Below are 26,073 nucleotides of genomic sequence, written 5' to 3' on the forward strand. Positions count from 1 at the left end.
TCGCATAATTCAGAAAAGGGGGGAAGCATTGGAGGAATTGAAAACTTCTCACGTGAATGAGTATGAGGACGACTGGGAGATTGGTTTTTCGGGGTTGTTCCAAGAAAACTCGAAGGGTGCACATCGAAAGCAAGACAGACAGACGAGAGGACACGGGAGGACGTTTGAAGTTTTGTTTCGACTGCAGTTTCGGAGTTTGGGATCGGCGATTTGAGAAATATACACATTGCATTGAGTAAAGATATTCATCAAAGAAAACTCATGATACAGGCCAAAGGACCAAGAATGCATGATCCACATATTAGTACAGTATGATTCAGTACAAGGTAGAGAATGGCTAAGAATAACCTCTTTCGCATCGATCGAAGACGTCCAGCAGCTTCAGTTCTTCCATGCGTGAGTTAAAAGACGTAAAAATATTATAAACTTAATGATGCAAATTCCGAAATGGATGATGAATAATCAGGCCTGAAGGACACTGCTGGTCACTCCATGATTGACACCCTTTAGACCGTCGACATGGGGAGACAGAGTCACAGTTTTCCTGCGCAAACGTGCTCGTGCATTGGAGTCGGCTGGCGCGTCTGTCGACATGACTGGGCCCTCGTATGAATTCTCTTCACTGGAAGATGCTGCAGCTGAAGAGGCATCCTGATCGAGTTTTTTCTGTGCGGCCTCTCGAGATCTTTCGTAGCGGAGTTTGACGTCACCTTCCCACTGAGTATTAAAAAGACGATCCCAAAAAGTGAAGAATGGCTGAGAGAAGTTCGTCTTAATACCCCAGCTTTGGTGGTGAATGTCGTGGTAGGCAGCATTGTTGTGAGTAAAGTGTTGCAAAGGATCCCAAGGGAAAGCATAGCCGCAATGATCGTCTACAGTCTTGATAGTGGAGCAAGTGAAGAACCACATGCTCTGACGGTTCGTCATGCGCGTTGCCAGAAACGCAATGCCAGCACCAGCTGTATCAAGGAGGAAGCCTTCCACTGGGTGATTATAGAGTGCGCCGAAAGCGTATGGGACATAAAGGCGATGATGGCGAGAGTGGAAAGTGACTGTAAAGTGTCAGTCATGTCTCCCAAGCGCTTCAAAAGTTTCGGGGACGAAACAAAGCATCAAAGTACATACCGTAAAGCCAGCGGTTCAGATGCATCGCACGGTGGAGGAAATATTGCCAAGTATCGACGATAAACACTCCCACTGTGAACTGTACCGCAGGGATAAAGCACCAGTAGATGAAACTGGCCATTGACAGCTCCCAACTGGTGAAAGCAGGTACGACCGCTTCGATACCGCTGTCCAGAACAAAAGACCGAGTTACTCCGGGGTATTGTCCGCCAGCTAGTACACCAGCTAGAATGGCATGACCGTTTTGAGACAGGCTACGTGATAGGCCCAAAGCATCGACCCCGAAGACAGCCAACAGACGTGGGATTGCCTTTTGAGCAAAGCGAAGGCGGCGCGCCCATACAGCAATATCGTACTCCTCTCTTCCAATGTATTCCACGTCAAAATAGCTTACCGACATTCCAGCCAGTGTTTGAATAACCTGTTGTAGAATGACATCTCTGACCACATCCCATCGCGAGACCTTATTTCGCTTCAAAACCTCGGCCGGAGTGTGCAGACGATACTGTGGGAAAAGATCGTAGATATCAATGAGATGGTACACCATAGATAATCCCCAATATGCGACAATTGGCAGAATCAGAGCAAGAACGTTGTCTGGGATCGGCGCAAGAAGAGGAGGTCGGGGCGTCAAAGTGTAGCTCGGTAGAGGAGGGTAGTCATACTCGACGGATGCGTTGACTGCCATGGCTTGACTTTAGGGCGTCAACACCAGAATGCGTAGATGAGGAAGGATGGGCGCAATGTGATGAAACCAAGAGATCAACGCATGGATCTGTGAAATGAGGCAACGTTGGCGGAGGTTGTAGCAACGGCCGTCAGGAGTCAAGTTGCGGATGTTTTGAGGTCAAGGCCGAGATACGGGAAAGAACTGTGGAAACAAGCGGACGGGACACCGAATTGGCGAAGATCCTATGTAGAGAGATAGGAAGCGATGTCGAAAGAACCAACAGTTGATCGGGAGCCCTTTTTCCCTCAAAAGCGGTCCGCCACAGTCAGGGGACGCGCTGCAATAGGCACAACTACCAACGAACCGCGGATGCTGAGGTTGATCGACCAATTTGGGCGACGAAGGCACTTAGAAACCGATGTTCACCTCAGTCAAGAAACCAAGAACAAAGATCTATTGGGATATGGATTAATAAGAACTGGAGTAGGTGCAGAGATTTGGAGGACAGAAAAAGGGCCCTAGCAGTCCATCGCGATAAGTAGTAGATCGTCAAGTGGCACCACAAGAACTCAGATCCGGGCCGCCGACTTATCTAATCAACTGGAGATCATATGCCTGTTAAAAATGTACTGTACGATACACAGGTTTCTAGAGCGCTTATGCAAAATCCTCAGTGTAAATAATGTACTGTAATTACAATAACACGCCGTTCTGTCAGAAGGCGCCCCTGAAGCAGTCAAACCACCCTCCACAGTGCTACACTCGGGCTTGAGTTTCACTGATCTAGTGATTGCCACTGACAGCACCTAGACTCTATCCCATAGACTATCTGGAGCTTGTCCACATTCTGGGCAAAGTTGTTCTGGTGTGGCAATTCTGCTAGGTATCCCCATCTGTCAACTGCTTGGGCCAGACAAGTCCACCAGTCCCAAAGAGGCTTAGCTCTATTTAGCCCCTCGAGAATCGCAGGTGAAAAAAAAAAGACCCCACCAAAAGTTGGAACGGGCGCCACTAAAAACTTCTATTTTACCCCCTCTTTGGGTTCTTTCCGGCGACTGTTTTCTTCTCTTCCTTCTCCTTCTCTTGATCTGTCCAGCCGTGTGCCATTCTCTTATATCTTCATCCTTTCTTCTTTCGTTGTGAAGTTTTTTCTCTCATCACATAATTCAAAATGATCATTTACAAGGTATGTACCTTTGCTTTGGACGCTACCCCACTATTTATGTCGGATGTGGCATGGATAGAGACAGTTGGATTTGTCAACATGGCATGCATATAGGCGCAAGTTGCTGACGTTCTTTTGCTTGTATAGGATATCATCTCGGACGACGAGGTCCTCGCTGACACCTACAACATCAAGGAGGTCGACGGTGTCCTTTACGAGTGCGACTGCCGCAAGTACCTCAAGAAGGCCAATGAGGACTTTCAGCTCGAGGGTGCTAACCCCTCCGCTGAGGGTGAGGATGACGACGCCGGTGGTGAGGGTGAGGCTGTCATGGTTCACGACATCGAGGATCAGTTCCGTCTCGTCTGGCTCAAGACCGAGGAGGGCTTGAAGCCTTCCAAGGACCAGTTCAAGACCCACCTGAAGTGTATGTCGCCCATTTCAAGTCTGCCAATTATAGCCTCTCAAGCAGCCCACTGACACTTGTTTCTAGCCTACATGAAGAAGGTTCTCACCAGGCTTCAGGAGACCGGTGCTCCCGCTGAGGAGATTGAAAAATTCAAGAAGGGTGCCCCTGGCGCTGTCAAGAAGATCCTTGGCAACTATGACAACTACGATGTCCTTATGGGCCAGTCCATGAACGGTGATGCTATGTATGTTATGTCCACAGCTGTGATGAATCGGTCAATCCTTTACTAACCCATTACTAGGCACGTCCTGATTGACTTCCGTGAGGACGGTGTCACTCCCTACGCCACTCTCTGGAAGCACGGTCTCGTGGAAATGAAGGTTTAAATGTTCTGCAGTTATGAAGAATCTCATGATCCAAAATTAGGGAATTGGAGTCCGCGGTTGTTTTTAGTTCAAGCATACTGATGAGGTTGAGTGTTACTTGCCTGATCTCTGAAGTTTATACCACGCATCCAGCTATCTTTCTGTTATAGCTCCACTACACCGCATCTTCCATATCCTTCCAATATAGTTACGCCTCATGAATCCATATCTGTTATGCCCTATCCGCCTATCGGCTACTTGAAAATAAAATTATACCCCTACCCTTTAAGCGTCAATCATTATCACGAATTTTTATTTACATATACACAACAGTAAATTCTGAGCTACGTACAGTGTAATGTGAATAGCGGCAGTAGAGACGCCGATCAATCACCATAATCAGCAGTACGAAAACCACTCCGGATCTCGCACATCACCCATCCCCGTATCAGTGTCCCCAGCACTCCTATTACTACCAACATCCCTTGTATTCGCGAGATCGGCAAACTCGAATCCGGAGACTGGATCGAGCTCCATCAACTCGTCTGCAACAGGAAGATGCTGTCCAAAGACTGCATCCCACTCAGCCCAGTCGAAGTTAAGATTCGGATCGACCATGCTTGGCGGCGTAGGCGCTGCTCGTGGTTGCGAGGCAGGCAAGGATGTATCAATGTATGGCAAGGCGGCTGAGGACGATGTGAAGGCCGGTTGTGTGAACGGGATAGTCGAGGTGAGCGGTGGTATACTTCCCGGAGGAGAAATAGCCGAGCCAGAGAGTGTGTGTTCGACCGTGGGGATGGTCGTTGTAGGGGACGTAGAGAATCTGGGAGTCGAAACCATATGGGGAGTTGCAGGCACTGCACTTGGGACCGGAGGAGGTAGTTGGTATCGCAGGGGACTGGGTCGTAGGGCTGGGTTGGGAAGGAGATGAGAGCGTGTCATGTTGTAGAACATTTTCGAGAAATCCGTCAGCTGCTTTCGTGAGGTCAGTGGTGGAATAGTGGACGGTTTGCCGGAGGCTTGGGTCGGGTATGAGCTGGGGACCGGGGAGTGTTCAGGAAGTGTGGAGGGCACGCCAGCTCGGAACTGGGCCTGTTCAGTCCATAGTCTCTGTGGATCTAGGCCTGCTTTTTGCCACGCCTTTTGACGCAGTCGTCGGATCATATCCCATGCTTCGCGGCCTCCGTCTTTCAAAGGTCGCTGGGTCGTGATGCCATCCTCTCCGCCAACGACTCCGCCATCGGGACCTGAAAGTGAGAATATCTTGTCGATGAACGCCCTTGACTTGGAAGCCTCGGAGCTATAGGGTCGTTCGTAAAGATCAATCAACATGATCATGGTTGCGTGCATCGGCTGATGATTTCCGGGCCAGCTCCATTGGAAGGGCTGGAAATCTGGATCGGTGGCCAGGGATATGAACTTCTCCATAAAGCCATGACAGTGGCGGAGCGCGCTATCTCCATCAGAAACTTGCAATGTAACCTTAAAGGGCATCATCAGACTTACCTTTGTCTAGCGGTCGGCCAGATACGGCTTTTGGCGTTCTTGAGAAACGGCTGATAAGCAACGCAAAAAGCCTGTTCAGGGACTTGATTAACATTGATTTCAATGATGTCGGCCTTTGCATCTTACCTTATCAATGAAAAGAGAGAGAAGTATTCTCGCCCACTTGTGAAAGGCTACGAGAACATGAGAATGATATTGTTCTGGACACCCATTTGGGCCGTCGCCAGGTAGTTCGGTTTCACCGGATCGAGCCTCAACAGGGGAGCGGGATGCGAAGGATCGGGATCTGTCCGAGTTAAGGGAGTGGACCTCTTGGTCCTTTGCTTCAGGAATTCTGTTGATAATCGAGTTCAGTTTGAGCTGGAGATCGACCAATATGGAACGAAGCTCCTCCATATCTCGTCGTGTGACAGGTTCGGTGCCTAGTTGGATCTTCATTATACGACGGACAGCACCTTTAAATGTCGAGTCAGTCACCAGGCCAGTAAGCAAGACGTTAGAAGTCACTTACGAGCCATGACATATTTGCCCCGTGCTGACAGATAGTACACGTTTACCATCGATGGACCGCCACAGATCGTGGGGTCATCTGGGTCATCTCGTGGCCGCAGACCAGCAGCGACCAATCTCTCATACTGTTCGGCTTCCGCAGTGCCTAGGAGCGTGTCTTTGACTTCACTGGTCTCCTGGACATCCCAGTACTTCTCGTCACTGACAAGAGGTGGAAGTCCACTGGACATAGCGACAACGCCATCCATATGCAAAATATGCCACCATATCCGGCGACGATACTCTGCTTCGCAGGGTTCAATGCCGAAATTAGCAGGGTCCCGATGCAGGCCCATTGTTTGTGCAACCCGCATAGAAAGACTAATGAATAAACTGCTCGTTAAAGGTTCTTCCTCTCTGGAGAGAATCGTCTGTACTAGAAGATAGGCAGCGAGCCCCTGTAATGATTGGCTTCGGGGAAATGATATCTCGGTCAACCATCGTGTAACCTCGTCGTTGTAGACCTTGGAAAGCGCGGATCGTGACGAGACATTGAACTCAGCCTTGATAGTCCGTATTGAGATGGTGACTGAGCCGCCATACCAGATAGCGTAGAGTAGCGGGATAAACGACGGATCTGGACATGACTCCCCAGAGTAGCTGCTATAATCGTACCAATCCCAGAAAGCATTGTACAATTTAAGGATAGTAGGTGGATGAATGACTGGACTTATGGCATGAATTCCGGACATGAAACCTTTGTAGAGTATATGGCTTTGCCGTTTAGTGGGGATATGGTCAAGCATGTCGGGCTCAACCACCTTGTGTTTGACGGACGGCGACTCGCTCGAGGGGAACAAGATGGACTTCTGAAAGGTCTCGCCACGAGAGAACCTGTCTCCAACTATCGCATCGGGGCTTTCCGCTGATACCGAGCTCTTCCATTGACGGTCGGGCGTCCTGGCCATATCTTCACCATAGTTTTCGTTGCGTGCAGACTCGTTGTGTGAGCGATTCTGATCTCTGAGCAATTGATTGAGTTCATTGATCTGCATCTTTTCAGCTTGCAGCCCTAAGGAGTAGGTTACTTCAACAATCGAAACATACCTCTTGGGAGATATAGGCCCAATAGGTTGTACCAACATATCTAGTATTCGCTCAGCCAGAGCGTCCACCTGCCCACGTCTCCGGCGCATAACTTACCTCGACCTCCCACCGTCTTCCAAACTTAGATGGCCTAGGTTCAAGCTCCCGATAGGGTCCACCAGGTCAGTAGCATGACCAGCAGGTATGGGGAATTCGTCTCCGCTTGAGTCGACGCCGCGACGAGGACTGTCAGGCCGCGAATTGGCAGAGGATCTGGGCGGTGCACCGTTTGCTTGTCTGATTTCAGCGCTCATAGCCTCCATGTTCGCCCGTTGTTCCAGCAGCTGCCGCTCCATCTGCTCCCGCGGCTGGTCCGTCTTGCTCAATCGCTCTATCATCGAAGCCAACTTGTCTAGCCGAGCCTCAATCGCCTGCGATCCGAACTTCTTCCCGTCAGGGTGCTCTGCCTGCCTCAGCTGGCCGTCGACCAACTGCATATCATCGGCATTTTGGTCCAGCGGTCGAGAAGTCTCTCTTCTTCGTTTCACACCATGAGCAGTCTTGTCTTGGTCGCTGCGCGAGGCAGCGTCTTTCTGTAGCGTCGCATCATAAACGCACTCGGTTCCGTTCTTCGTGCAATTTCCGCAGACTGGATGGACCTTTTTCACTTTTAGCATGGCCTCTGAAAGACAACAATGTAAGCGACGACGACAGAGGCGTACCTTGTCGCATTTCACCTTTCGCCTCCGACAAGTATGACAACTGTAGCTTGCGCGGTTTCGCGTAATCTGGCGGCCCGTCGCACGGCTAGCTTTACCTGCCGCAGTTCTGCCAGGCGTAGGAGAACAAAACAATGGCCCAGGAGAGTCATAGCCGGACCGAAGCTGAGGCTTGGGCCCCGAATTCGGGGAGCCGTAGCTGGGCAGGCTTCTCGTGGGGTCTGCGTTCATGATCCCTCGGTCGGGGGAATGGCGGGGTCGTCACTTCGATCCATCAACGCGTAAGGACATCGGAATGTTGCACGCGACTTGACATGCGCTGCGCAAATGTGCATTAATGTACATAAGGTTTCTGAATGGCGGATCCGATGGTTTGTTGGAAATTAGTACGAACTACGAATCTGGGGACATGACGCTCCGGGGTAAATGCTGGTTATTCGGAGACCACCGGCCAATGACGATTACGGTTTACGAAGTTACTGACTTTCACCATTCTAGGCCCTCTTCAATTACTGTGTACAATAAGGTAGTTTACTGGGTACCTAGAATGTGAATGGTAATCTGGCAGAGGAAAATTTATTCTAATCTCCACTGCAGAGAATTAAGCTGTCATGAATTCATGAGTTTGTATCAGACAACAGCATAAATGGAAAATGCCGTCTAGTCACCCACAGCACAACGCCTTTCGCCCATGCAATGCACCCAGAAGAGTAATAGATACAAGAATCAGATAGGTGACGGTGTTATATAAAGTTCTCGACATCAGGCCTTGCCCTTCTTCTTATCCTTCTTCTTCTTTTCGCTACCACTCGCGGACGGTTCGCCCATCATGCCAGCAAGATTGGGCATACCAGGGATCTGAGGCATTCCAGGCATTCCTCCCATGCTTTGCATCTCAGCCATGGCATCTTTGAGAGGATTATCGCTAACACCTCCACCACTGTAAGCGGGGGAATGGATCGGGAGTATCTTCCCAATCTTCCAGCCTCGGGGAGCCGGAGGAGCACCAGGAAGCTTTTCAGGCATCGGAAGGCCTTTAATTCTCAAACGGTAGGGCGATTCTTCGTTCGTAGGGTGAGCTTTGAGATACTGCGCAACGAGGATATAGAGATGATGCTCTACGGCCAGTTAGACTTGATTCACAATCTGCGAGCGTGGAGGAGGGAGTTGGAAAGCAGCCAGGGGCAGTGTACGTACTGTTCTTGATCTTAGGATTGACTAGATTGCCATCCTCGTCCTTCAACATAACCCGTACCCGTCCTGGATTCGCCCAATCCTTCGGGTGTAACTTTTCCGGCTCAAAGCCAACATTAAGACCCAGCATTTGTACAGCATCGACAATGTCCCGAGCCAGCGGATTCTCAATGGCAAGCTCTGTTCCGACCTTGCGGCCTTCGGCTCGGGATCGAGTCTTGTCGAAGTAGACTGGGTATAAACATTGAAAATGCTTTGGAATCTCTCGGCGAGGCTCAGGAGCTGGTGTCATCGGGATATTCGAAGCACTGGGAGGAGGCATTGCGGCAGGGGAAAGGATGGAGGCTGAGGGGTCGGAGGGAGCGATCTCCTCTGGATCTGAGTCGTAGACCTCCTCGACTTGTGCGTGTCGTGACATTTTGCTGTGCGCTACAGTTGTGAAGGCAGGCGCGAGAAAATTGAAGAATTCTTATGAGCTAGCGAAGCGCAGCGTCTGTCAGGGAGGCGTTGAAAGCAATAGTTGTTGTCGGTATCTTGAAGTCTGGCCTTTGAACCTTTCTGTGCGGAATGGGGTTTTAGTGCGGAGCGGAGAGCTCATGGTTCTTGTCAATAGTTTCCGCCTTTCAGAGTACAGCTGAACCACAACTAGCTTGTCTCAATACCACTACAAGGTGGAGCCATAAATAACTCAACAAGCAGCGTACTTTCCAAGCATGCAATTATTGCTGGTGAGACGTGAATGCCTGACTTTAAGGCCTACTTGCATCCCTACAACTGGCGAAGTATTTGTTGCATACTGAAAATGTATAATGGTCAACTTACCTTCCACAGCTCAACCTGCAAGCCACTGCCAAAGGAGAAATGATTATCTGAACGAGTAGATACAGTGCTCGAAGTGGCCACATGCTATGTGCCACTCCCAGCTCGTCATCTCTTCCCTTTACGACTTTCCTCTGACAGCTTTTTGGGGATGACTAGGGGAAACACAGTCGGCTGTGGAGACTCAGTCATACTACTTTTTTTTATCTGGTCTGAACAAGAAGCTAAGTGTGAGGGTCACGCCAGCAATGCAGCTAGGATGCACATTATGGCCTTTGACATCGCTTTTCGACTGTTCATTCCGCGATGCCCAATTGCTATTTAAATCGGGAACATCCTCTTTACTCTCGAACAATTTAAATATGAAGCAAAATATGGCAAGAACCCTGTTGCATCATGCAAGACGGGACATTAAACCATTCAACACATGGCCATATCCGTCTCGATCAAGTGTCATTTTTTGCGATTGGACTCCGGCACCGATTCTCTCGGCGGTCAAGGTCAATCAGGACAGCTTTCTCATTGACAGAATCAAGTCAATGGCAGATGAAGGCGAACCATTCTGGGGCGGTTTGGCTCTGGTTACTTCATGTGAATCAGCTGGAAATTAGTCTACAGACGTGATGAACAGCTGTGGGTGGAGATTGTGGTGTCTGATAGATCATAAAGAAGCGGCAAAGGTATACAGGTGCGTTGCAAGCCCAAGACATTAGATAACCATGCATGGTATTCGGCGCGGCCATAGAGGATCTGCGCATGATGAACTTTGAGTCATTACCGCCAATGACCAATGCTTTCGAGCTCATATAACTCAATGATGAGATCTAACGGACCCTTTGCCAATGTTGTAGCCATAACTTGTAGCCGAGAAGAAGACGACTTATGGATATCCATTCCATCACGCTTGGTATAAAGTAGTATTACGGAATATCTATCCTCTTACGACATATACAGTCAGAACATCCCCTCAAACTGGAAGTTATCCAGCTGATCAAAGTGGTAGATAACTAACTAGACAGGAGGTTGATTACTGGAGGACACCCGTGATTGGTTCAGACTTAACCGAAAAATGCCGAAGAAAGAATAGCGCGATCACTGGTCGGCGATCAAAGCCAATCCTGATCTCGGCATTGCGCATACCGGCATACCGAAGGCTCCGCCCCCACATTTGGAGACGAAGATGGGGTATGAAGGAGACGTTGCTGATAAGAGCGCTACCCCAGTACAGTGAGCTGGACGCGTATAAATAGGTTATCCTTTCTTATCATCTGCGATGCGTCGTGCTGCTTAAGCCATCCATACTTGATATTGAATTGACCCTCACTTTCATCCTTCTTCATCTCGCATAGGTAACCAAAGGTTCTTTCAGTATGACTCAGGCGGGTCAGGGTGTGTATAACCGACGTACCTATAGATGAATGTAGATGAATGTTTGTTCGCCTAACATCGCATAGTGTCCAATACTCGCAGTGCTGTTCTGCACAGAGACACTCGCTTCATTCCCAAAAAAGCCGTTGGCGGTAAAGGCAGCTATATCTTCCTGGAGGACGGAACAAAATTCCTCGATTCCACAGGCGGTGCTGCCGTTTCTTGTCTAGGCCACGGCCACGAGAAGGTCACTCAGGCTGTCGCTGACCAGCTCAACCAGCTTGCCTACTGCCACACTGCTTTCTTCGGTACCGAGGTATCGGAAGAACTTGCTCAATTCCTTTGTGATTCGACGGGGGGCAAGCTTTCCAAGCTTTATGTCGTCAGCTCTGGTAGGCGATCATACTCAAGTTTGAGACAAGCCAACTTTCTGATTTAGTTGATCACAAACAGGCTCCGAGGCCGTCGAAGCCGCACTAAAACTCGCACGCCAGTACTTTCTCGAAGTATTCCCGGCCCAACCACAACGAACCCGGTTTATTGCGCGCCTGCCGTCTTACCATGGAATCACACTCGGCGCTCTAGCAACAGGAGGCCACGTCCTGCGTCGCCAACCCTTCGAGCCTCTTCTCGCACAAAACACCTCCCACGTCTCGCCATGCTACGCTTATCGCGGAAAGAAAGACGACGAGTCGGACGCAGATTACGTCGCACGACTAGCTGCAGAGCTGGATGCGGAGTTCCAGCGAGTGGGACCAGAAACCGTGTGCGCGTTTATTGCTGAGCCGGTAGTTGGTGCGGTGAGTACTTTACTCCCAATTCGTCGCCGTTTGTCTCGCATGCTAATCTCGACATTTCTGGGTTGTCTAGGCCCTTGGTGCCGTCCCTGCCGTTCCAGGCTACTTCCCGGCCATGAAAGCCATCTGCGAAAAGTACGGCGCACTTTTTATTCTTGACGAGGTGATGAGCGGCATGGGTCGGTGCGGAACCCTACACGCATGGGAAGACGAAGGCGTAGTTCCCGACCTCCAGACTATCGGCAAGGGACTCGGAGGAGGATATGCCCCTGTTTCTGGTCTCTTGATCGGCGAGAAGATTGTGCAGGCGATGGACAAGGGTACAGGCGTTTTTCGACATGGACAGACGTACCAAGGCCACCCCGTCGCTTGTGCAGCTGCGCTGGCGGTTCAGAAGACCATCAAGGACGAAAACCTGCTTGAGAATGTGCGGGCCATGGGTACTTATCTGGAAAAGCAGCTCAGAGCGCGGTTGGAGGCTCATCCGAATGTGGGGGATATAAGAGGAAAGGGGTTGTTCTGGGGGGTACGTCGCTATCTACATACGCGTATCGAAGGGAAAATGCTGACCAATGCGATTATAGATTGAGTTCGTCAAGGATAAGACCGCAAAGGAGCCTTTTGCTCCAGAGACTGCTGTCGCCTTCCACATCCAGGAGACAGGCCTGAAGCCAGTCCATGGAATCTCCTTGTATGCAGCGAGTGGATGCGTTGATGGCATACGCGGTGACCATGTGCTTCTCGCTCCTCCTTACAATGTGACCAAGGAGGAAATTGATATCATCGTTGAGACGGCGCGCAAGGTGATTGAAGAGGTTTTTGCGAACATCAGCAGTGTCTAGAAGACAGTAATACTCTACAACAGTTAATTGTGCCTTTTATGACTACTCGAGCGCCGGAATAGCATTATTTATGACTAAATGCTGTGGCAGAAGCTACTGATAAAGACGACCGTGGATGTTGATATCAGAATGCATTCGCATTGTACAACCTTTATGTTCATTCGTAGTTCTTAAATGATAAACGACCTTCGCCGAAAACACTCCTTGTCTTTGGCCACATGGAACCTTCATTGTCAAAAGGATGAACTATTGTTACATATTAGAACGAAAGGCATTTAAGTCTTTGCCTCAATTTCAGTGCTCTTTGAAAGAGCCACCTCCTTGGTGCCTTGTGTCCCATTTGCGACGGGGGCTGACGGAGGTCCTTCACCCCACATGCTGGCGACAGTCTCTACAGCCCGTTCAATGACCACGCGGACTCTGTCTCTGAGAACGGCGTTTGCACACTCGACCTCGAGATTTTCGAGCCATACCCGCGCGACGTGTTTGTCAACCTTGATCTCAATTCCAGGATAAGGAATCCCAAGTGCTTGAAGACGAGCAAGTTCAGCTGCTTCAATTTCTTCTACGTTCTCCTCCTCTTCGTCCTCCTCGACGTCCTCTTGAGACTCAGCAGGGGTTTCACCTACGGCATCTGATTCGGTCTTGACGGCGGCTGATACCGACGGATCGCCCTTGATCGTGCCGTTCGCACGAATACCAGAAGGAATGCGCGGTCGTTCAATGGGTGCAATATCCGACCCAAATTGCGCCTCTAGCATCATGAGCAGATTATCAAATCTCTCTTCAGGTCCTTGGTGGGCATGGGGATTAGGTAACTCCAGGTCACTATGTTGGTGGTGATGGTGCTTGAGTTTTGCGGATTCTGCGGCAATTGGTGGTTAGCATGAAAATGCTCCGTGAATGAGAAAGGGATCAGCATACGCTTCACCGATGCAGGACTGCTTTCAACGGTGAGCAGCACAGCCATAACTGCGTCGGCAACACCGTCGTTCATCATGTTTCCCTCCCATTCCAGTTCTACCTCACGAGTCCGAGGGTGATAGCGGATGAGAACGCAGCCCATAACGAGGTATGTCTGCGTCTCGTCCATCGGGATCTCCTCATCTGCAGGCTCTTCTTTCATTTCATGCTCTCCGTTGACGGCCTTTGCGGACTCTTCTTTGACCTTACCCTGCTCGCTGCTACCGAGTTCTTCGATAGCGCCAAAGGTACCCTCAAGTGCCCATCGGATAAGATCCATACTTGCAGAGCTGAGTGTGATATGCTGCTTGCAAGTTATAGTCGTTGTTGTTAAACCAGCATACTCGCGGAGGTCGTCAGGCGTCATCAGCGAGAGATCAAATCCATTCTGAACCAAGACACCGGACATTAAACAGCCATCGTCCTGATCCGAAGGAGGAGCGACTTGGGCTAATCTACCGACGACTTTCGCGACCTTGTCTTTACTGAATGGGATGCGAACTTCATCGCAATTCGCTGGAGTATAGACTTTGACTTTGACGGTTTTGTCGGCATTGAGACTAAGCAATTTTGACTTGAGTCGCATCATCTGATGCTTCTCACCGTGAACAAGAATCTGGGAGACATGAGGCCACTGACTCATTGGTTAAGGATGCAAGAGTTACTCACCACAACAGGCGCGGCCACCTCTTCGATAAAGTTGCGGTTCTCGACACCATCTACATGGGCCGCAAAGCTGATTTCGTCTACCGTACATCTTCGGGGTATCATGATCTTCTGTTCCTCGTCAGTGCCGGTGAGCCCTCGTCGCGAGACTCCGCCCCCCGACCGTGACATCACGGCAGGTATCTGTTCAGGCTCGTTAAGCAGCTGCTTGGCCATTGTTCCCTCCACGCTGTATCCAGTCATAACGACGCCGTTACGTTCGTTTGGAGCCCATCTCTCTAACAGTTCCCTACTGGTTCCTGTTTGGAGCATACCGGGTGAAGCCAGCATGACGCATCCGCCTAAATCGTCAAAACGTTCCAGACTCCGGAGACTCCTGACGAACTTGAAATCCCAAGGCCCTGCACTGGCACTCTTGTCACCACTGGCTTCCGCCTCCGCCATGCGCTGACGAAACAGCCGTTTGATATTGTCGTTCATGGCGCCTATGTAGGTCTGATACACAACCATGCATCGTCTAGCAGTATTTCCAATGTAGTAGATGGGTATTTTTTGCAACTCGGGATGCGTTTCCCAATATTCGTCGAGAATCAGGAGCAACTCTTGAGCCCGCCCGAGAGCGAAAACAGGCATCAGGACCCTACCCCCGCGGTTCAGAATTCCCGTTATTGACTTCATGAGAGCCGCTTCCCTCTCCAGCCGCGGAGGATTCGTCGATATACCGAATGTGGACTCGGTAATCAGGACATCGATTTTGATACCCTTGGGTACCTCTGCTGGGATCAGATGCCTGTCTTCTTCCCGAGAGTAATCACCGGTGAAAAGGATATTCAAGCCAGCTATCGAGACCAAAAACATAGCAGCCCCGAGCACATGTCCGGCCGGAAAAGGCGTAATGCGGATGCTATTTATCGTGTGGGTCGTGTTGAAATCGATCGTCTCAATCAAAGGCAAGGTAGACAAGTGATCATGTTCAGTATACAACGTTGTGCGTTGATCAGACGATGAGGCCGTATTGCTGACTCTCACATTATCCTGGATAAGCCATTTATAGATGGCCTTGGTCGCATGTGTCATGAACACTCGGCCTTTGAAATTGGTCTTGCTGAGGACGTAAGGAAGGGCGGAAGAGTGATCGACGTGAAAGCTAAGATCCGAGAGTAAACTTATCAGCCAACTTTCTAAGATAATTTAGAAAAGCCAGTAAAATCTAGGATGCCAGGTTGTCTGAGGCCTCCACCGCGCGAGCACCAATATCAAGATACAAACAAGAAACATGAAATTAACAGCTGGTATGTATTGTATTGTATGGCTCATGTACATGGATCTAGGACCGGTATCACTGAAGAAGAAGGGCCCTCCACAGACTGCAGCAAGGGCCCTGAAATGTCGACGCCCACGCGGCCCCTCTGGAGTGTGATGTAACATCCAAGATTGTTGTCGCGAAAGCAAAGTATCAGATGGGAGGGAACAATCCACGTACTGGCTTATGAGAAGAATATCGACTGTACTTAGGTCGAACTCGTCAAAAAAAGGGAGAGCCGAAAAACCTTCTTTCGCAGGATGCATGCCCGCATCGAACTATATCGGCCATCAGTTAAATGTCGTCAAACGTGGAAGGAGATTGTACTACACACCATCACTGTTTTCCCTTTGTATTGAATGATATGACATGACCGACCGACTTCATTACCTCCGCCTAAGCAGTAGAAAGCAAGTTCATCAGACGGGTCAACGGGTTCATCGTCGAGGGCGGCGTTCAACGCCGACGCCTTGCGCTTGGTCGCCATGAAGTGAAACCTGGAGTATGAGATGAGGGCTCAATTTCACAGCATTGAGGGATGAGATCGTAGATCTAACGGTTGTGTGAAGTCTTGAGTCAAGCACTCCAGATCTGTCAATCTCGAAAACTGCTTTGTTTTGTATCTCAAACAGCGCGAAATTAGCCGGTCATCGAGCACCATACAATGACGAGACTTTCAGAACTGCAAAGAAAATAAAGTGATCATGGATCTGATGCGTCAAAGATGATTCAATCGATGATCTCAACCTCTGTGACACACAGCTGAACCATCCTTCACTCAGATGGTCTTTTCGCTCACAAATGCTTTGAAAGAGTGAAGCCGCAGGTTCTCTTGTTCCTCGGAGATTCTGCTGACATATCATCCACGTGACCTGGAGCTCCCTGTGCGGGATCTTGAGCAAGCAAACCTCCTCGAGTAAAAGCTCCCTTCCCATCCGCGAGCAACGCATTTAAGTCAGTCTAACCACCACAACCTCGATCCTTAACTTGTTTCGGCTCTCCCGGCGGCGGCTCCCCGCGATTTCATGTCGACCTAAACGCTCTGAGATGGTCACGGCTGGCGGCGGCGGCGGTTCGAGCAGTCCGCTCACGTTTTCCACTCACGCGCGGGCATCTTCATAGTCGCGACAAATCCCCGATACCTACCGCATTTCTATCTGCTGGCTTGAAGCTCAAGCATTCTAGCCATCATGGCGCAAACACAGCCTCAGCAGTTTGCTCAATCAATGTCTCCTCCTGTATCCTCACCTTCACCTAGTGCGCCGTCCCCGGTCAATGGAGGCGGCATCCCTCCTCCGTCTAAGCGTCAGCGCCTTTCTCCTCTTCCGCAATCACAATCCCCATACGCATCTCCCAGCTTTGGGACGTTGCAGCTACCGTCAAGTCAACCAACTCCAACTCCCATGAATGGAATCAACATGAGTGGGATGCCTCAACCACCCGCCCCGCCACCACCTCCGGGCACCATGGGACCACCTTCGCGGCCGGTGGAAAAGGCGACAGATGCTGCGGAGTTAACAGATGTTCTGGCGTCGTCTGGCATCGATGTCAGAGAAGAAGAGGCCTTTCTCACCAGTAGTTACTCGGCTCCAGGTGTTCAAGCGCAACAGCCGTTAAGAGTACAACAACCACCTCCACCGCAGCAGCAACCTCAACTAGCCCTCAATACCTCTTTCGCCTCCCAGGCCTCTACTACCGGGACAATTTCCACCACGCCGAGTTTCAGCGAACCGTCCCAGTTCAAGCCGCAAACCACACAAGACTCTTTCTACACAGAAACGGCGTCGCAACCGCCTGCGCCGTTCAAAGACCCCAATGAGCCGACACGGGAAGACACCGAAGCAGCTAGACGCGCACAATACCATCTACAAGAGCCTTTCTTACTGACGAAGGTACTTGAACAAAGGCTACAGAGACGCGGCTTTGAACTTGGTGTTCGCATACCGGCAGAGGGCTTATTTCACCCCGTGCCAGGTCGTCCTCAGCCTATTGAGGTTACTGGACCGGATGGCTCGTCTATCGTGCGTACGGGGAAGACTATCCTAAACCAGGAGGGGGCCCCTTTGGTCGATATATTGAATTTAATGTCGATTGCTTGTGAGGAACGGTTGCGCACAGTGGTCGACTATTCCTCGACACTGGCGAGAAGCAGGCGAGCCCATTCTCATGGAAAGGTTCCTATCGAATGGAAGGACCTCGCAGAATCATCTGGCTCAGTGAACGGTGGTGTGGACAAAACTCAGACACCACTCAAACGTAAGTATCAAACTCAGCCAGGCTTTATTCAGATTCTAACAAGCATGAAGGGCCTCATTCGGCGACTGACTCTTCGGCGACCTTGACCGAGAAATATCGTTTACTCATGGAGAAGGACGTGTCCAGTGAAGAGGCTCGTGCCGCCAAACGCGCGAAGCGCAGTGCAAACGCTATCCTTGGGGAGGGTGTTTTGCCCAGAGCGGACTCTGTCGACGTGCCAGGATCTGGCGCTTCGACTCCAATCGCAGAAAAAGCTCCGAGCCTTGACAAGAAAGGTCTGTCGAAGAAGGAAGCAAGGAAATTAATGGATGCAAAGGCCAGTGAGGCTCAGCAACATCAGCAATCTGTGGAGACTGCCCGATTAGCCACGAATAGCATGCTGTCTGGTCGTATGTTCGGAGCCAAAAAATCTTACTCATGGCTGAATCGAGGCTCGGCTACTCCCAGTGGCTTCGCCACTCCTCCACGAGTCAATACCGCAACTCACACCACTGGCGCGGAGAAGACTGGCCGCGCTGGAGAGCCAGCTCCTGTCCCTACTAAACATCTTGGGACTTGGCGGGAAGACAAAGCGAAGGGTGCTGGAATCCAAGTCCGCGATATTTTGTTCATGCTCGAAATGGATGGCAGAGGCTCCCGGCATGTGCAGAAAGCGTATTCCAAGGACATCAAAGAAGACCGGTCGGACTACGTTTAGCTCACACTCATATCCAGTTGTCTGTCACTGATATAAGTGGCAGAGCTTGTTATTGATCTATGTTTCGAGCTCCGCGCAGTTACTATGCAGGTTCATCGTTCTTGGCGTTGCGGTTCACCTTCCATTCGATTGGCATGTTCTCCTGCTCTTTGAGACATAGGTTTTGTGTCTTTATGTATGCATTTTCATGAGGCGATACAGGGACACTGCATTCTATTTTGTTTTTATTCCGATCACATAAAATGATTCGATCACCTTGGAATGCAGAATCGTTATTGAACCAACTGGCTTATACCCTCTCATGTAGAATAAAACAAATTGTCATGAAATTCCGCGACGGCATACGAATCTCAATTATCCTCTGTGTCCTATTCGCGCTTGCCCTCCATTGCCAGCACGAAGCCTAACACGACGATTACTCGCCGCCCTATGCTCTAGCGCCTTGACGAGGCTATTCAAAATGTACAAGAATACAATCATTCAGGAGAAGTATCCACTCTGATTATTCTCACGATCTCTAGTCTCTTCCTGTCTGATCATATTGCAAGATCGATCCAGACAAAGTGGATGCAGTAAATATCTACTAGTCTTAGCTCCAGTGCAAAAGTCACTAGATCCACAGTCGATATGTGAATCTCTCAAACCTCGGAGTCAGAGATTCGAAAGCCCGATTCGCAACCTTCACTCCGCAATTTCTGAGGATAGAAAATTTTGTCAAATGGGGCATACAAGTAGTATACAAGACAAAACCGTGAATCATGGTTCGTTGCATATTTTGCATATATCCTTAGCTTGACATGGAATGCATTCAGGAGCCACTCCAATGAGTTATATGATGTCAGTGTAGTAACCACAGGGACAGGCCAGAAAGTGGAGGCCCGAGGGTTCACACCGGAGGGACGGCACTATATCCCAAACGGGTTAGTGTATGAGAGAAACGCATGACATATGGTGATCAGCCCGTACTCCGTACGGCGTGCAGCATCGACTATTGGTGCAGTTGCTATGCCATCGCCACAGCTATTCCACTTCATCTCACAATGAGAATGTTCCAGGGTAGTAGTGAATGCTGGAGTAACAGAAAAGAAAAATGAGCGTGAGTCTCTACTGAGACATATTCTCGGACATCGTTATCAGAAAACCCCGCTTTTGGGTGGCTCGAAATCGGACAAGACACAGACATACTCTGATCCTGGGCGGTCAATCAGCATCCCATTCACATTATTCATCTGACGCTATGGGCTCTGTCGGGGTTGCCCCCGGCGGATTTAGATGGCTGAATTAGATGAGCCTTGCGATCTGCGCCATATTGCTTACGCGAAGGATGCAACAGACTTTGTAGAGAGTCTGGAAAGGCCCAACCAGCGACGCAAGGATAGATAGATTTTCGAATTCCTCATTGCCTTTAGGAAAAGAGTCATTACAGCGCAGCACTGAAATTCTTGGGCAAAATCTCCCAGCGCTGCCTGTGCGTAGACCGTAGCCGAGTAAACCCTCGCCTTTACAATGCACGAGCGGCGAGGCGCCATTGCCATTCCTCAGTTCGTTATTGCACTGTAGATTTTGTTAGCAGAAGTCTGAAATAGTCCTCTGGAGTCGTAGTCAGGAGGAATAGTACTAAAACCAATCTCGACAGTATCTCCATTCCGGCCGCGCGCTCGCTCTGTCCGCCAAAGTAGAAGTCTACCCTCCATCCCTCCCAATTTCTTGTCTCAAACACACCATCATCATCGTCACCGTCGTGTCTTTATTCCTGGATAGATGTTCTCCGCCTCAAACCAATGTTGTTTTGATTTTCTGTTTCTCTCTGCTGAAAAGCAACTGAGACGTTCTGAAATATCAGCGCACAATTCCCCGACCGACCGCCTCGTCCAGTCGTCATCTCCACGCATCGACACCTCTGCTCGTCGAAAAGCCCGTCCTCCTTTTGTTCGCTTTCCACATATTCCTTCTTGCGAAACCGCCTGCCTTGCTGGCAATCAAGTAATTTGGGACTTGTATTCAATTTCAAAATATTCGCCGGGTCTCCGGCCTAGCCCAGCGAGTTGATCGACCGGCTCACGATCAACCGATCGGAATACGTTGACTCTCCTTTCTCAATCCTTTTCTCTTTCCTACATCCGACACTCCTACAACCAGGAGAACTGCTTCAGATCATCATGTCTACACCCTCAACGGCCACTGCAACGCATCCCACGCACCACCAGCAACACTACGCATTTCCTCATCACCACGCCTACCAGCCAAACGCCTCCTTCCCCGTCACGACCGCTACAGGGACTGCTCGCCTAGCCACCGCATCCTACCCGTACGCCGCCCCTCCTTCGACCGCACCCCTTCCTTACAACCAATCTTCGAAAATGGTACAGCCTGCCTCCACCCCAGCAGCCATCCCACCGGCTCAGAGCGAAGTAAGTACGGGCACAGCCGGGTCAGATCAAAGCAAAAGGAAGAAGAAGCCCGACTGGGGCGAGTTCTATAAAAATGGCATTCCCAAAGAGGTCATTGTCATCGATGATACGCCTCCTCCAGAACAGGCCAAGGGCAAGTCCCGTACCACTGCGGCAGCGGCCTCGAACAGCGGCATGGCCCAACCTGCCGGCAAGAAAAGGCGCACTGGAATTGAATCAGCCTACGACCTGGGATACTACGATCGTCCATCATTTTCCACCATTCCTCAGCAATACGGAGAAGAGTCTTCCGCAGCCTCCATTTCTACAGACCGCACGACTTCCCTACACACAACCGCTCCCACATCCCTGGGTTCGCAGGGCAGTGCGGGTGCTACCAACGGTGTATATTATGAAGACGCCAATGTTGGCCAGAAGCGGAAACGTGTGACAACACGCAAGTCAGCCCGCGATGAGCAGAAACGGCGGGAATTGGAAACTGCCGGTGATGCATTCCTCAGCTACATCCCCCCTCCCAAGCCACCGATCAAGGCCAAGGAAGTCCCAGTACCTGTCGTTCGAGATGTGAGTATTGACGGTTCTGTATCTGGATGCATTCGCTAACACTCTCTGCAGTATGGAAATCGCCATGAGAAGTATGACGATGATGATGGTCACTACATTGTTACGCCAGATACTCCATTGACAGATCGATGTGAGTTTTCGTGCCAGTTGATTTGCCTTCCATGACAACAGATGCTAATTTTTTTCAGACTCGATCATCAAGCTTCTAGGACAGGGTACATTCGGCAAGGTGGTTGAAGCGTATGACAGGCAGCGCAAGACTCGCTGCGCAGTCAAGATCATTCGGTCGATACAGAAGTACCGTGACGCGTCCAGAATTGAACTTCGGGTTCTATCGACGTTGGCCTCGAATGATAAATCGAACCGAAACAAGTGCATTCACCTACGTGATTGCTTCGATTTCCGAAACCATATCTGCATTGTCACGGATCTTTTGGGCCAGAGTGTCTTTGATTTCCTCAAAGGCAACGGCTTTGTACCCTTTCCCAGTAGCCAGATTCAGAACTTCGCTCGGCAGCTATTCACGAGCGTAGCCTGTGAGTCAGCCTGTGGTTTTCTCTGGTCTCGGGCGATTTCATACTGACAAGTCCAGTTCTGCATGATCTTAATCTCATACATACCGATTTGAAACCCGAGAACATCCTCCTCGTCAGCAACGCATACCAGACATTCACCTACAACCGAACGATCCCATCCTCATCACACGCAGTTTCACGGAATGCCCGTCAGCGACGTGTGTTATTGGACAGCGAAATCCGTCTCATCGATTTCGGGTCTGCCACTTTTGATGATGAGTATCACTCGTCGGTGGTATCCACGAGACATTACCGTGCTCCCGAAATCATCTTGAATCTGGGCTGGAGTTTCCCATGTGATATCTGGAGTATCGGCTGCATTCTGGTTGAATTCTTCACCGGGGACGCCCTTTTCCAGACGCACGACAACCTAGAACATCTTGCCATGATGGAGGCAGTTATTGGCTCTAAAATTGATACGAAGCTGGTCAAGCAAACAACCCAAGGTGGTCGAAACGGAAGTCAGAACCAGGCGGCAAAGTACGCTCCGAACCCTTACGCTTCTGTGAGAACATTGATGCTAATTCAGCCCAGATACTTCAACCGAAACAAGCTCGATTATCCTAATGAGGAAACGACACGGGCCTCGCGCAAGTACGTGAGGGCTATGAAGCAGCTTACTGTAGGTCTATTTGCGACGAATCTTTTACACAACAGCTGTTAACGAACCGCACAGGATTTCATCCCCACCAGCACCACATTCCATCGCTTGTTCCTTGACCTTCTTCAGCGGATATTTGTCTACGACCCCAAGAACCGTATTACTGCCAAAGAGGCTCTGAAGCACCCGTGGTTCAAGGAGTCTTTGGTTGATGATGGCACCGAGGCTCTTCGCATCGGTCAACAGTTGCAACGCAACGGCGGTCAACGCAGCTAGGCGTCTCGATACTTAATGTTGAAGAGGGGCAACGTCGCTGGTACTCTCATCTCGGACACGTCTGAATTTTAATAGTTGCCGCCATGACCGTTGTCTAAGGATATGCGACAGTGAAGAACTCTTTCTTTTCTTGGATAGTGTTGATCGACGTGGCCAAGCTTGAGCAGATGTTGCGAAGTCAACGACGGCTACGCTTTTGGCCCATGGGGCATATTCTACGCACAATATCTTATGTGACTACGGAGTTTGGTGCTTAACGCAAGGACTATGGGATGCAATTTGACGGACTTCAGTTACATGGACAAGGGGCATCTGTGATTCATGATTGTTTCGAACTTGAAAAAATCAGCAGAAAAGAAAGAGCAAGGGAACTCGAACTCCAAAGCATACCCTGGAGTCAACGATTACGGAGGACATATATGGTTTTTTCTATTTTATCTGATTCATTTTTAAGGGTTATATCCTGGATTTATGGGCTTGCGTGGACGGCTTTTTATTTTATCTTATTTTTGTCCCCTTTTTCAATCATCCATTCAACCTTCCCCTTCTGGGCAGCGGGAGGGTTTGTTCATCGCCCTACGCGCATTTTGTCTACTATTTTTCATTACTTCTGGGCGCCGGTGATATGATACAAGCCTACTTTACATCTTGCATGGGGCTATGCCTCAATATTCCTTCTTCTTCGGCTTGATTTATCACTCATTTTTATTTTGATTCGATTCTTTATTAAGCGGCGTACTCAACTCTATATTGGCAAGCTTACAATAGGAGCGAGCGTCTGGCACAGATGGGTTTGACAAACAGCGCATTATTTGGGTCCTAGTCATTTATAGGCGACATGATACAGTAGTCGTCTACATGGATCTGCCATTGATTTATATCTTTTTCGTGTATATCATATATCCAGTGCTTACCGTTTTCATGGTGCAGCGACATTGGCACAGCTGCACTGATAAAATGAATGGATAGAATTTACCTTCTCGTTTGATGCATCTCACTGCCAACATCATCAACAACAACTTGTCTTCGTCTGGGCTACAAGACCGCATGCGCAGCCCTGGATAGCGCGATGCCCCTCTCCCAACCAGCCATTGTTATCAATCCAGGGACGCCACACCATTCCGAAGGTCCGTCTCCACAACTAGCAATCCACAGTCACACTAGTTGATCCATGCTCCAAGCCTCCAAAGGAAGTTGGAGTAAGTGGGGTTCACGCAACAGAATACAGATCAGCAGTCTCGCAAACGAGACTGCTGATATACTTGATCTCTAATGAGATGGCGCGATTCGTTTTTGGCCGAAGACGAAGACATACTAGGAATGATGGAGATACTGGAAGTGTAACAGAAGACATCGATGTGAACCACAACGACAGACTAATAGAGAGGTAGCATGACGCTATCTAGTTGATCTCAGTCCACCGTAATTCGATAGACGATGCAAATACTGACCCCAACTCACTGATCAATAATCCCGGTCCTCAGCTATACACTACCCCTCATTCATGGGCGGATTGATATATCCTCGCGTGCACTTCAGATTCAAATGGACTGATTTCGTCCTGTTCAAAGGGAAAGGGAGACATGGGCAGCATAGGCTTCATTGACATCCAAGAGCTTGCGATATCAAAATACCATGATGCTCTACGCGAGAGGAGGACGACCTGCACCGAGGTCGTGGTAGTATACCTTGATCGAATATCACGATATAATAACCTGCTCAAAGCTCTAATAACCGTCAACAAGAATGCACTCGACATCGCCCGACAAAGAGACCAGGAAACAGAGGCATTCCTACAGCAACATGGGAAAGACTATGCCTTTCCGCCCCTTCATGGGGTCCCCGTCATCCTGAAAGACACCTACAGCACCATTGACATGCCCACAACATCCGGAGTAAAAGCCCTCCACTCCCTCCAGACAAAAGCCGACGCCTTTGTCGTCACGAAGCTGCGTCGCGCTGGCGCCATTATCCTCGGCAAGGGCAATCTCCACGAACTTTCGCTGGAGGGCGTCACCGTTTCTTCACTGGGAGGTCAGACGCGGAACCCGTACGACCTCAGTCGGACACCCGGCGGCTCATCAGGTGGGACGGCTGCTGCTCTAGCAGCGAATTTGGCTCTTGTAGGATGTGGCGGGGACACGATGAATTCGCTACGCTCGCCTGCATCGGCGTGCTCGATCGTCGGACTTAGACCGACGAGGGGACAGATTTCGCGGAGAGGCATCATCCCTGTCACTGAGACGCAGGATGTGGCTGGGCCGATGGCACGGACAGTGCAAGATGTCCGTGTCTTGTTTGATGTGATGAAGGGCGAGGACAGGGGGGACGATGCTACTCTCGATTGTCGACGTGACGCAACGGAGCGCGACTCTGGGACAGGTGATGGCGGCAAAAGAATTGGCATTTTGAGATCATTCTTCGCGGACGACTGTGACCCCGAAGGCTCAATTGTCAACCGTACAGTGCTGAAAGCGCTTGATAAAGCCAGAGCTGACTTGCAAGTTGAGCTCGTCACGCTCTCTCCCCAGAGTGCTCACTGGGACATTCCCACTCTCATTTCCACGGCGGACATGCAAGCATACGAGTTCCGCACTGTCTTCGACACCTTCCTACAATCGCCATTAATCGCATCCACGCCCCATCGATCACTAGACTCGATTGTCGCCAGTGGAGAGTACCTCCAGGAAGCCGTGACACCGGTCCTCTGTCGCACATTGCAGAAGGGCGGTCCATATACAATGCAAAGCCCGGAGTATGGGTCTCGCCTGGCGACAATTGCAGCATTGAAGAAGGCTGTAGATGATTGTTTCGAGGAACATCAGTTGGACGCCCTCGTCTACCCGCACCAAAGACAGCTGGTCGCTTCAATCGGGTCAATGGTCCAGCCACGGAGGAATGGTATTCTGGCAGCGTTGACAGGAAGGCCAGCGATATGTCTACCTGGTATGTGAATTATATGAAATATGTGCTGTGGAGGAGTCGCTAACCATGTCCAGCTGGGTTCAGTCCTCACACCGAGTCGGCTCCTCTCGGTGTACCAATCGGCTTGGAGCTCATGGGCAAACCATGGCAAGACAATGACCTGCTAGACATTGCAGAGCAGTTTGAGAGAGTCATCCAGGGCAGACGGCAGCCAGAGCTTCCCATCTAGCCATTCTATCGAGTATATACACACAAACAACATGGTATCAATACGAAGCCAAC

At 50.1% G+C, this 26,073-nt stretch overlaps 9 protein-coding genes across 9 annotated transcripts; 5 read left to right on the plus strand and 4 right to left on the minus strand.

The window, feature by feature from the left end:
* Positions 1–462: 462 nt before the first annotated feature.
* On the minus strand, positions 463–1,813 carry sur2 (sphingosine hydroxylase; the record flags this gene model as incomplete). Its single annotated transcript, XM_043292763.1, has 2 exons — positions 463–1,052; positions 1,126–1,813. The coding sequence occupies 2 exons, from the start codon at positions 1,811–1,813 to the stop codon at positions 463–465; spliced, it is 1,278 nt and encodes a 425-aa protein (XP_043148698.1).
* Positions 1,814–2,966: 1,153 nt separating this feature from the next.
* Positions 2,967–3,755, plus strand: Aud_007876 (translationally-controlled tumor protein; the record flags this gene model as incomplete). The annotated part of the gene is made up of 4 exons (XM_043292764.1): positions 2,967–2,981; positions 3,108–3,387; positions 3,454–3,613; positions 3,671–3,755. 4 exons carry the CDS (start codon positions 2,967–2,969, stop codon positions 3,753–3,755), a joined length of 540 nt encoding a protein of 179 aa, XP_043148699.1.
* A 378-nt stretch (positions 3,756–4,133) lies between these two features.
* Positions 4,134–7,765, minus strand: Aud_007877 (putative C6 transcription factor; the record flags this gene model as incomplete). Its single annotated transcript, XM_043292765.1, has 7 exons — positions 4,134–5,187; positions 5,241–5,311; positions 5,367–5,695; positions 5,752–6,778; positions 6,837–6,876; positions 6,933–7,474; positions 7,538–7,765. 7 exons carry the CDS (start codon positions 7,763–7,765, stop codon positions 4,134–4,136), a joined length of 3,291 nt encoding a protein of 1,096 aa, XP_043148700.1.
* Positions 7,766–8,296: 531 nt separating this feature from the next.
* Positions 8,297–9,146, minus strand: Aud_007878 (RNA-binding signal recognition particle subunit SEC65; the record flags this gene model as incomplete). Its single annotated transcript, XM_043292766.1, has 2 exons — positions 8,297–8,652; positions 8,732–9,146. The coding sequence occupies 2 exons, from the start codon at positions 9,144–9,146 to the stop codon at positions 8,297–8,299; spliced, it is 771 nt and encodes a 256-aa protein (XP_043148701.1).
* Positions 9,147–10,917: 1,771 nt separating this feature from the next.
* Positions 10,918–12,554, plus strand: Aud_007879 (aminotransferase, class III; the record flags this gene model as incomplete). The annotated part of the gene is made up of 5 exons (XM_043292767.1): positions 10,918–10,936; positions 11,002–11,307; positions 11,369–11,715; positions 11,786–12,238; positions 12,297–12,554. 5 exons carry the CDS (start codon positions 10,918–10,920, stop codon positions 12,552–12,554), a joined length of 1,383 nt encoding a protein of 460 aa, XP_043148702.1.
* Positions 12,555–12,829: 275 nt separating this feature from the next.
* ysh1 (cleavage polyadenylation factor subunit YSH1) lies at positions 12,830–15,973 on the minus strand (the record flags this gene model as incomplete). The annotated part of the gene is made up of 5 exons (XM_043292768.1): positions 12,830–13,419; positions 13,479–14,133; positions 14,187–15,330; positions 15,667–15,764; positions 15,821–15,973. The coding sequence occupies 5 exons, from the start codon at positions 15,971–15,973 to the stop codon at positions 12,830–12,832; spliced, it is 2,640 nt and encodes an 879-aa protein (XP_043148703.1).
* A 703-nt stretch (positions 15,974–16,676) lies between these two features.
* Positions 16,677–18,439, plus strand: Aud_007881 (uncharacterized protein; the record flags this gene model as incomplete). The annotated part of the gene is made up of 2 exons (XM_043292769.1): positions 16,677–17,742; positions 17,793–18,439. 2 exons carry the CDS (start codon positions 16,677–16,679, stop codon positions 18,437–18,439), a joined length of 1,713 nt encoding a protein of 570 aa, XP_043148704.1.
* A 2,159-nt stretch (positions 18,440–20,598) lies between these two features.
* On the plus strand, positions 20,599–22,866 carry Aud_007882 (putative protein kinase (Lkh1); the record flags this gene model as incomplete). The annotated part of the gene is made up of 6 exons (XM_043292770.1): positions 20,599–21,414; positions 21,466–21,544; positions 21,603–21,950; positions 22,007–22,469; positions 22,524–22,611; positions 22,666–22,866. 6 exons carry the CDS (start codon positions 20,599–20,601, stop codon positions 22,864–22,866), a joined length of 1,995 nt encoding a protein of 664 aa, XP_043148705.1.
* Positions 22,867–24,449: 1,583 nt separating this feature from the next.
* On the plus strand, positions 24,450–26,020 carry Aud_007883 (amidase; the record flags this gene model as incomplete). The annotated part of the gene is made up of 2 exons (XM_043292771.1): positions 24,450–25,812; positions 25,866–26,020. The coding sequence occupies 2 exons, from the start codon at positions 24,450–24,452 to the stop codon at positions 26,018–26,020; spliced, it is 1,518 nt and encodes a 505-aa protein (XP_043148706.1).
* Between the last annotated feature and the right edge of the window lie 53 nt (positions 26,021–26,073).

Source organism: Aspergillus udagawae, assembly GCF_001078395.1.
Source record: "Aspergillus udagawae IFM 46973 DNA, scaffold_6, whole genome shotgun sequence".
Taxonomy (NCBI): Eukaryota; Fungi; Ascomycota; class Eurotiomycetes; order Eurotiales; family Aspergillaceae; genus Aspergillus; species Aspergillus udagawae.